Raw genomic sequence first — 10,613 nt, 5'->3', positions numbered from 1 at the left:
GCCCAGGCTGTAGTGCAATGGCTCGATCTCTGCTCACTGCAACCTCTGCCTCCCAGGTTCAAGTGATTCTCCTGCCTCAGCCTCCTGAGTAGCTGGGATTACAGGGATCCGCCCAGCTAATGTTTTGTAACTTTAGTAGAGATGGGGTTTCATCATGTTGGCCAGGCTGGTCTCAAACTCCTGACCTTGTGATCTGCCCACCTCAGCCTCCCAAAGTGCTAGGATTACAGGCGAGAGCCACCACACTCGGCCCTTCATCCCTTCTTAAAATGAACTGTCCAATTATAAACTACTGATTTCAGTTATCATTTCAGTTACTATTGGCTTATTATTAATTAACATAAGATTTGCCTGTATAAATTTAAATTGATGGAGAAAAGAACAGAAAGAAAATGTGTTCAGCAAATAACTGCTGAATAAAAGAATCAACAGGCAGCAAGTTTTTTAGAACTCTCCTCTTTTCTGCCACTCACTTAATGGAACAATGCTAGAAACAGTAAATTTGTTGAAATAGTATCTTTTTTGGTCACCTCAACAAAAAAAAAAAAATCAGGCTCTGGCCCTGGCCAGGCACAGTGGCTCACACCTCTAGTTCCCTCCATTTTGGAAGGCTGAGACGGGAGGATCACATGACCTCAGGAGTTCAAGAGCAGCCTAGGTAACATGGCAAGACCCCATCACTATAAAAAATACAAAAATCAGTACCTGTACCACCACTTCAGACTGATTTTTGTATTTTTTATAGTGATTTTGTATTTTTTGTAGCTGTAGTCCCAGCTACTTTAGAAGACTGAGGTGGGAAGATTGCTTGGGTCCAGAAGGTAGAGGCTGAAGTGAGCTGTGATTGCACCACTGCACTCCAGCCTGAATGACAGAGCAAGTCCCTGTCTAAAAAAAAAAAAAAAAATTGGCTGGCTTCAGGGGCTCATGCCTGTAATCCCACCACTTTGGGAGGCTGAGGCCGGTGGATCACTTGAGGCCAGGAGTTTGAGAACAGCCTGGCCAACACGGCGAAACCCCGTTTCTTCTAAAAATACAAAAATTAGCTGGGCATGGTGGCTCATGCCTGTGATCCCAGCTACAAAAAAATACAAAAATTAGATGGGCATGGTGGCACATGTCTGTAATTCTAGCTACTTGGAAGGCTGAGGGATCTATGGACTCCTTTAATAATTTGATTAAAATTTCAAATCCTCTTCCTAGAAAAAAGTACACACATGCATATGTTTTTGTAGATATACACATGCATATAATTTTGGAAAATATTACAGAAAGTTCGACTACCCAAGGTCATCTGTGCATATATTGAGGCTCCGCAGACACAAGACCAAGCATTCCCGCTTATTTCTAATTGTTTTTTTTCCTTTTCCTTTTTTTTTTGAGACAGAGTCTCACTCTGTTGCCCATGCTGGAGTACAGTGGCTCGATCTCGGCTCACTACAACCTCTACTCCCGGGTTCAAGCGATTCTTCTGCCTCAGCCTCCTGAGTAGCTGGGACTACAGGCACGTGCCACCACGCCCAGTTAATTTTTGTATTTTTAGTAGAGATGGGCTTTCACCATTTTGGCCAGGTTGGCCTCAAACTCCTGACCTTGTGATCTGTCCGCCTGCCTCGGCCTCCCAAAGTGCTGGGATTACAGGCGCCCGTCACCACGCCTGGCTTTTTATTTTTTAAGCAGATGGGTTTTCACCATGTTGGCCAAGCTGGTCTTGAACTACTGACCTCAATGTTACCCGCCCGTCAAAGTGCTGGCGTGAGCTACCACGCCCAGCCTGATTTTAATTTGAATTCATTACCTTAAAAATCCCAGGATTTAACATAAAAATGCAGATTTCAGACGTCGGAAAAAAAATGTAAAATGTTATCTCCCAAGACTGCTGGCAAGTAGGATCACAGTCCTGAGTAGCAACCACGGTCTCTAGTGGTTACGGTTCTCACATCCATTTTGCTCCATTTTATTACCTGAGAGGTCTGGTAGTTTCAAAACCTGGTATATCAGTAACTTTTAGGGGAAACTTTTGAAACCAGGACTGCACACACGCTCCCCTTCTTCCTTCTTGTTATTTGAAAGGAAACAACAGAAACAATTAATTTTGCAAGTCTTCTGCGCTAGTCCCACGGATAGGCGATTAACAAGAGATATAGAGGTGTGGGTCTCAGAGGCGGTACGGTGTTTTCATCCCTTCCAGATAGTTAGTACCAGGTTGCCAGTCGGGGTACTACCCACCCACCGCGACTAGCACAAGGAGTGCTGAACTGAGCTATGCAAAGTTCTGACCAGAAGGTGGAACGGTACTTAGTGAAGAGGATTTATTTAGGAATCGAAATCTGTTTTGCTAAATTAGACAAATCTAATTGTCTAAGCAGCCACGCCCTGTTCGCAAGAGCGGAGGGAAGACAAACCAACGCCCCAGCTCTCCAACTGCAACTCAGCTCGGAACTAGACTCTACAAGGATGCCTGGGTTTCCGGAGCAACCGCCCGGTCCCTCCCCCTTTGGCCCCGCCCCCGAGACTCTTTCCCGCCAAAGGCCGTTATCGCCGCAGAGCATGGTGGGACAAGGCTCCAGGCTAGGTTTCACCGAGTCCTTTCAAGGCGCGGAGTTGCTTTCAGAGATCCTCATTCCTGGGGAAATTGACTGTCCTTCAAGACCCGACCTGGAAGACTAGCTCCTTTAGCGAGAGTTCTTTTTATTTAACTTTTACCAAACGGCTAGTCCCTCTGTTCGCAAACCACCCCAAGCCGGGAAAGCGGGGGACTTTTTTTCCCCCTTCGTGCGGAAGGTGACGTCGCGCGTGCGTGCGCGTGCGTTGAGCGTAGTCTTCGCAGCATCCGTTGCGCTCCCGCGCGTGCGTGTTGGAATCGAATCGCTGTTTCCTTCCGCTTCTCTTCCTCTGTCTCCCCCCCATATCCGTGCGCCGAGCTGATAAAGGCGCCATTTTGGAGGGGCCGCGGGAGACGTGGTGCCGCTGCGGGCTCGCTCTGCCGTGCGCTAGGCTTGGTGGGAAGGCCCGTTCTCCAGTCCGCGCTTTTCGTCGCCGCCATGTCGGGAGGTGGTGTGATTCGTGGCCCCGCAGGGAACAACGATTGCCGCATCTACGTGGGTAACTTACCTCCAGACATCCGAACCAAGGACATTGAGGACGTGTTCTACAAATACGGCGCTATCCGCGACATCGACCTCAAGAATCGCCGCGGGGGACCGCCCTTCGCCTTCGTTGAGTTCGAGGACCCGCGGTGAGGCGGCATGGGGCTTGCAGCCTTGAGGAAATAGGTCCGAGTAGTCGGGGAAGACTCCAAGGCCTTAACATAGAGAACGGGGAGGCGGGGGGCTCTTAGAGAGGTTGGGGCGAGACTGTATCGCCCATGCAGGAGTCGAGTGAGGAGCTGAGTTGGTGTGGCTTCTCTGGCGCCTCGCCTTGGACGTCCCCGGAGCCCATTCACAGGCTGGAGCGGGAAACTGAGGCGCTGAGGGCTGGTGTAGTGGCTGGGAGCCTGGCGTGTTTCTGGGTGGGGGAGGGGCCATTCCCATTATGCGGCGCATGTGGGCTCTTCCACGTTGGGTGCGCATGTGCGGGGGGTTCGCTGGTTCCCGACTGAGCGATCCTCTCCTCCTGGTTTCTCATGCCTTTTACTCTCTACGATCCCGCAGGGACGCGGAAGACGCGGTGTATGGTCGCGACGGCTATGATTACGATGGATATCGTCTGCGGGTGGAGTTTCCTCGAAGCGGCCGTGGAACAGGCCGAGGAGGCGGCGGGGGTGGAGGTGGCGGAGCTCCCCGAGGTCGCTATGGCCCCCCATCCAGGCGGTCTGAAAACAGAGTGGTTGTCTCTGGTAAGTATACTTACTGGTTGTGTGGTTGATGTGAAGGTACGGAAGCTACTTAGAAATTTTCTCTTGCGTGACCGGTTTAACAGTTGCAAATTTTTCATGCTAGGTCTTAAGTTGCTTTAGTTTTTGGGTGAATTTAATAAACGAGGATTGCTGCTGTGGTGATTTACCAAATTAGGTTGCGGTACTAGACACGAAGATCCGTTACAAATAATTTTGGACTCTGGATTCCAGAATCTTATCAGCCCTTTACCTGGTATCACTTAAGTACAACTATTAAGTATTTTAAAGTACTCTTTGTCCTAATGCATCTTACCAGCTTAACGTGAAATTTAAGATAACTGATACTAAGAAAACATCACTTTTTCAGGACTGCCTCCAAGTGGAAGTTGGCAGGATTTAAAGGATCACATGCGTGAAGCAGGTGATGTATGTTATGCTGATGTTTACCGAGATGGCACTGGTGTCGTGGAGTTTGTACGGAAAGAAGATATGACCTATGCAGTTCGAAAACTGGATAACACTAAGTTTAGATCCCATGAGGTAGGTTATACACTTATTCTTTTTTTTGACCAGAATTGGATACAGTGGTCTTAACAGTGGAATTTGAAGGTAAGGATTCAGGCAAGGGTGTCCAAGTAAATTGCCAGATTTCTGGTTTTAGTTACATTGTATTCATTCAGCATGCCTGAAGCTAGGTGAAAGCTTAGATCTTTCAATGGAAAGTTCTGTCTATCCAATAGGGAGAAACTGCCTACATCCGGGTTAAAGTTGATGGGCCCAGAAGTCCAAGTTATGGAAGATCTCGATCTCGAAGCCGTAGTCGTAGCAGAAGCCGTAGCAGAAGCAACAGCAGGAGTCGCAGTTACTCCCCAAGGAGAAGCAGAGGATCACCACGCTATTCTCCCCGTCATAGCAGATCTCGCTCTCGTACATAAGATGATTGGTGACACTTTTTGTAGAACCCATGTTGTATACAGTTTTCCTTTATTCAGTACAATCTTTTCATTTTTTAATTCAAACTGTTTTGTTCAGAATGGGCTAAAGTGTTGAATTGCATTCTTGTAATACCCCTTTGCTCCTAACATCTACATTCCCCTCGTGTCTTTGATAAATTGTATTTTAAGTGATGTCATAGACAGGATTGTTTAAATTTAGTTAACTCCATACTCTTCAGACTGTGATATTGTGTAAATGTCTATTCTGCCCTGATTTGTGTGAACTGGGATGTTGGGGGTGTTTGTGGTTATCTTACCTGGGGAAGTTCTTATGTTTATCTTGCTTTTCATGTGTCTTTCTGTAGACATATCTGAAGAGATGGATTAAGAATGCTTTGGATTAAGGATTGTGGAGCACATTTCAATCATTTTAGGATTGTCAAAAGGAGGATTGAGGAGGATCAGATCAATAATGGAGGCAATGGTATGACTCCAAGTGCTATTGTCACAGATGAAATTGGCAGTATTGACCTTATACTAAAAGGCAGGGGGTGAAAATGATGATATACATTTTCCTTAAAACACTTGAATGTTTTATTCAGTTATCTTTAGCTACAATTGCTTTGTTCTTTAAACCTTGGCAATTGTGGCAGAATTATGTTGCCCATTTTGTAGCAATTTATTTTGCTCCCTTTCCCCCATTTTTGTTATAATAGGGACTAATGTGGGAAGAACTGGCTAATTTGTCACAGTGCTTAGTTACAACTGTTAATGTGTGACCTGCTGTTGGTGTACATGTGGGTACAGGGTGTCTTTAAATCCAACAAGATAGAGTATAATATCAATACTGCTAAATCTGCATGTCCTCTGTGTGACTGATAGAGCGTTGCTATTTCATTTTTTTAAGACAAAATGAAAGCAAAATAATAGAGTTCCAATGTATTGGTGTAGATAATCTAGTTGGGAGTACTTAGGTCTCACCTTCCCCTTTAATATTCATAATTGATTCATATGTTTAAAACACTTTAATTTACAAATTAAATTGCAAATGGGAGCATTAGATTTAGTTTTAGACTTAGGTGGGTAGTAATGCCAGTAAACTTAAATTACATAACTTCTTGCAACCACGAAACCTGTAATACGCTGTACAGTAACAAGTGTTGGCATTATCAGTTGAACTGTAAATATAAGATGCTTCTTCCAATTAGTCTCTATGATGATTAAGTTTCTAAAATTTATCTGAACACCATTCAGAAACTTGTTTTGGGGAATTTGATAGTTATTGATGTGCATCTGTTAAACTGATGACTAACATAACTCATCATTCCCCAGAAACCTTTTTTGATTACAGTATCTAACGTTTTGCCTCCTCTTTTTTGGTTTTGCTGGTTATAAAGGTTTGGATTGGAGAGGGCTCACTGGATCCCAATCCTTGGAGCTGGATCATTGGATTCAAATCATAATGTGGATAGGATAGGGAGGATGAATTACCAGGATTCATGGAGCGGGATCAGATTACCAGGAACATAGGAGTGGATTCCTGCCCCAACCAAACCGCATTCGTGTGGATTTTTTTATTCAACTTAATTGGCTATTCCAAAGATTTTTTTTTTCCTATTTTTGACGATTGGAGCCCTTAAGATGCACGATGGAATTGTGTTTTGCATTTTTTGGTAAAAGGAGCAAAGCGAGGACCTGGAGATAAACGCTGGAGCAATCTCCTTGGAAGGATTCAGCACGAGTAGATGGTAAACATTTAAAGGGGAAAGGGGGGGTTTGTTTAAAATAGTAAATCAGTAAGTCACTTCTAAATTTAAAGAAAACAAAATTGGAGTTGAAGAATAAGTAGGTTTCCAATTGGCTATTGCCATTTTTCTTTGAAAAAATAAACATTTTTTAAAAAACTATGCATGGTTGTCCTTTTTCCTCTTCATGTAAGATTCTAACTGGGTCTATCAGTTAATCTTTAAATTGTTAAGTAAGATAAGATTTTGACTTTTGTGTTTATATGTTAGCAAATTAAAATTCTTAAAAGGTAATCTAATGGTATTAGCTATCTTTTATTGTTAATTGTAAAAGTCTTCAGGGGAAGGCAAAAGGGGAATAAGGCATTTGTATATGTAACTTGTTAAATGATGGTGGGGCGTGGATCTAGCATCTGAAAGATAAGCTTCTCTACTTTGTTATAAAGTGATTTAAAAACTACAGATGCTTATTTTCTGGTAGTCATATAGGCAACAGGCATTGGTTGATGGCCAGTAAATTAATGTTCACTTGGAGATAGTTTTGATATTCTCAAACTCAGCTCAAAGAAAGGTAAGTATTAAATGTTAACATCAGCACAGATGTATTATTAGAACTGGTTTTTGTTTTTGAGACAGAGTCTAACTCTGTTGCCCGGACTGGAATGCAGTGGTGTGATCTGGGCTCACTGCAACCTCTGATTCCTGGGTTTGAGTGATTCTCCTGCCTCAGTCTCCCAAGAAGCTGGGATTACAAGTGTGTGCCACCTTGTCCAGCTAATTTTGTATTTTTAGTAGAGTTGGGTTTTCTCCATGTTACCCAGGCTGGACTTGAAACTCCTGGCCTCAAGTGATCTTCCCGCCTCTGTTAAGACTACAGGTGTGAGCCACCGTGCTTGGCCTGTAGAACTTTTAACAGAAGTCACATTTATTTTTTGAAAGGAAGAGTGCACAAGATTATTTGGATGAATCATTGCTAGTAAAAAGCTGGGCATTTAGAATTTTGCCTTATAAGCCCTTCTCAACCATAAGATTATTTTGTACCTAAAACTTTGGTGTTCTCTACCAAAGCAGTTAAAACTTATAGTCTTCTACTTCTGACAGCCCCTTGATACTATTTGGGTTGGGGGAGGGGACCTAAAATCTCGTTTCATAGCTAGTCACAACCATCAAATCACTCTTACGCACCCAAAATAACTAGACTTTACATTTCCCTTGGGTGCTAATTATAGTTGAAAGCTGAATTTAAGGTGATTATTCAGATGACAATTCAAAACCTAGGGAAAATTGGAAATAATAGTAGTGGAAGAAATGGACTCTTAAGATATTTGTGTGAGGTCACCCCAGCCAGTAGATTATGATGAACCTTGTGGAATGTCAGTAAGAGGATGCTAAGTTCAATGCAGAATTTCACTAAGTAAAGCATTTAGTGTAAATTTATTAAGGATGTAGCTCTTTATGTAGGAATTCAATATAATGGCCAAAAGGCAGAAAGATTTACTATTTAAAATTTGCATAATTTTACATGACATTCTTGAAGTTCTAAGTTCTGTTTCATGTGTAGAACATTTTAAAAATTCATCAGATTATTAAAGGGAAAATAAATGATTAATAATTTGGGAAGGTAAATGTGAGCTAGGCTTAAGCAAACTGGTTATTTGTGTTCATTGGATGTTTTAGAAACAACCAAAATATGTAAATGACCTTCACTCAAGTTTGAGTGTTTTAAGTTGAAAGATGTGCTCTACCAAAAGTTATAGTAATTCTAACCTCAAATTGAAATGAGAAAATATTCCATGTTATATAGGCTGTAATTGAATATTCTATAGAAAGGACAATGTTTGTTTATGAAAAGGTAAAGGGGCATAGATTTTGTAGTTAAGATGAGCAGACAGCTAAAAGCTGTGATGGGAAGTACGGACTGCTCCTGTTTATAGTATTAGTGGACCTTTAGGTCTCTATCCGTATTGGCAATTGTTAGAAGAAAGTTACACCCTTTCTAAACTACAAAAGCTGTCTTGGACTTTCCTCCTCTTCTCCCTATTTATGTCCCCTTAGAATATTGTAGGGAGCCTATAATTATTTTCTAACCAAGGAAAAACTTAAGTCTCTTTAAGAAGCAATTGCTTTTCATAACATCAGATTGAATAACCCACCTTGCTGTTCAGCCCACATCCTACTGGAAACAAAAGGTAAGAAACCCATTTTCTGGTTCCTGATTGTTTGGGATCTGAATTTTGTTTTTTAAAACCAAGTTTAATATTTTTAAAAACGCTATTTGGAATGTGAATAGATTCCCCTCATTTAAAACGGTTTTTCCTAAGTTTTATGCTTCAGTAAATAATTTTGAGTGCTCACCTCTGCACATTGTAGTGTTTGCATTTAATATGATTTATTGTAGAATCTCAACTTTTCTTGGTGTTGTCTTTGAAACATTGTCTTGCTCATTAGGGCTGGTGTTTTAACATTTCTGTGGTCAAGGTGAATTTCTTATGTGTGCCTTTTTGCTTACTTTGTATATGAATTTTGTAATTTAAATTGCAAGTAAGTTATATATATATATGTATTTACACAAATAGTATTAAAAGATGAAAAACTGTTAGACTGAAGTTCTGTTGTAACATAACCACTCTGACTTATTTCCATCACAGTATGAAGAGTGCAAATGCAGAAAACAGATTACAGTCTCTTACCCATTTTCTGAAATCCAAACAAAACTGAAAAGATTTTCTGTTGTTGAGCTAATTAAATGTGAAACCTGACCAGAATTTTGCACTTAGTGTGACTAAACTGTTTCCTGTTGTACTTCATTATGCATTGCACAGTGCATTGCACAGTTGCCACAGACTTTGCTGAGGGTGTTGTTTAATACGGGTATATATGTATCTTATAAAGTGCGTATAGCTCTGAATCCAAGATATGTCTGTCCCCAAAGAATTTGAATAAGGGATTATAGGAACTGTACTAGCATACACAGGCTTAATGCTTTCATCTGTAATTGGGATCTTGACTGAAAAACCTGTTATTGTGAATCCTTTATTGATTGAATTTTAAGTTCCCACATCTTTTTAGGCTGAAGCAGCCACAAGCAAAAAAGGTATGACCCACATTTCTTTACATTCTGTTGTAGTAGTGAACTCAACAGTTAACCCCATTGAAGCAAATACTTGGCCATCCTAGAGTGTACAACATTCTTTTGAGGTAATGGTTTCTGTATTAATACTTAGAGGAACATTGATCAGTGAGATCCTATAGGAAAAGCTGGGATTGGGATTGGCATGAAGTAAAGAGATTACAAGGAAACATCTGTTCATTGTGTCTATTGTGATTGTCTATTGAATAAATAGTAGTGCTGGCAAAGGAACTTTTGCTTTAAACATAAACCCCAAGAGATTATAGTATACTTAAGCCAGTACTTCTGTGATTGAGACCTTTGGAGTGCTTCTTGGTAGCTTTGAAAGCTAATGCCTGACAACCCTTAGGGTGGTTGTCAGCTTGTAGTGATCAAGAGAAGGATTTTTTTTTATTATAAAAACTCCATGCTTCATTTGTGCACAGAATAAAAATTGAATAAATGAGTTTTTGTCATAGAAGTTAATTTAGGCAGATAAAACCTTTGTAATTTATAACATTTTAATAGGTGCTAGGCTGGGATTTCAGGGAGTGAAAAGTCATATGTGACCTTCCATAAATTTACTATTTAGGTAAGCAAAACAACACCTAGTTCAGCTGGATGATAAAAGGAGATAATACTCAAGTATCAGGTTAAAAAGCCTCAAACTTCTGTCACCATACAACTTTGTAAGTGTCTGTCCACTATTGATAGAACTGTGGACATAGGAAGTTAGTGGAAACAGCCTCTAGGATGCTATGCTCATCCCCACCAAATGCACTTTGTACAAAAACAGTTTGTAGAAATGTCTTACTGAACTGTGGACGTGAAGATAGTGGAAACAGAGCCTCTCTAGGATGCTGTACTCATCCCCCCAAATGCACTTTGAACGAAAACAATTTGTAGAAATAAGTCTTATTTATTTTACAACATACTGTACTGCTCTCTGTTGGAGTAAGTGCTAGGGAAAATCGCTTAGCCACCAG

The 10,613-nt window shown here is 41.3% G+C and overlaps 1 protein-coding gene across 2 annotated transcripts; it reads left to right on the top strand.

Annotated features, from left to right (window-relative positions):
- The first annotated feature begins 1,964 nt into the window (after positions 1-1,964).
- On the top strand, positions 1,965-6,809 carry SRSF1 (serine and arginine rich splicing factor 1). 2 transcript variants are annotated; one of them, XR_001828204.2, is made up of 5 exons: positions 1,965-3,238; positions 3,654-3,838; positions 4,206-4,378; positions 4,579-5,257; positions 6,171-6,809. XR_001828204.2 is itself a non-coding variant. In XM_017538850.2 (4 exons), exons 1-4 carry the CDS (start codon positions 3,045-3,047, stop codon positions 4,771-4,773), a joined length of 747 nt encoding a protein of 248 aa, XP_017394339.1. In that variant the 5' UTR covers positions 1,965-3,044; the 3' UTR covers positions 4,774-6,682. The 2 variants fall into 2 exon arrangements, 1 of the variants encoding a protein (XP_017394339.1); XM_017538850.2 differs by having other exon boundaries at positions 4,579-6,682.
- Positions 6,810-10,613: the final 3,804 nt, after the last annotated feature.

This window comes from Cebus imitator, unplaced genomic scaffold (genome assembly GCF_001604975.1).
Source record: "Cebus imitator isolate Cc_AM_T3 unplaced genomic scaffold, Cebus_imitator-1.0 Scaffold115, whole genome shotgun sequence".
Taxonomy (NCBI): domain Eukaryota; kingdom Metazoa; phylum Chordata; class Mammalia; order Primates; family Cebidae; genus Cebus; species Cebus imitator.
The sequence above is the reverse complement of the archived record's forward strand: the minus strand, read 5'-3'. Positions and strand labels throughout refer to the sequence as shown.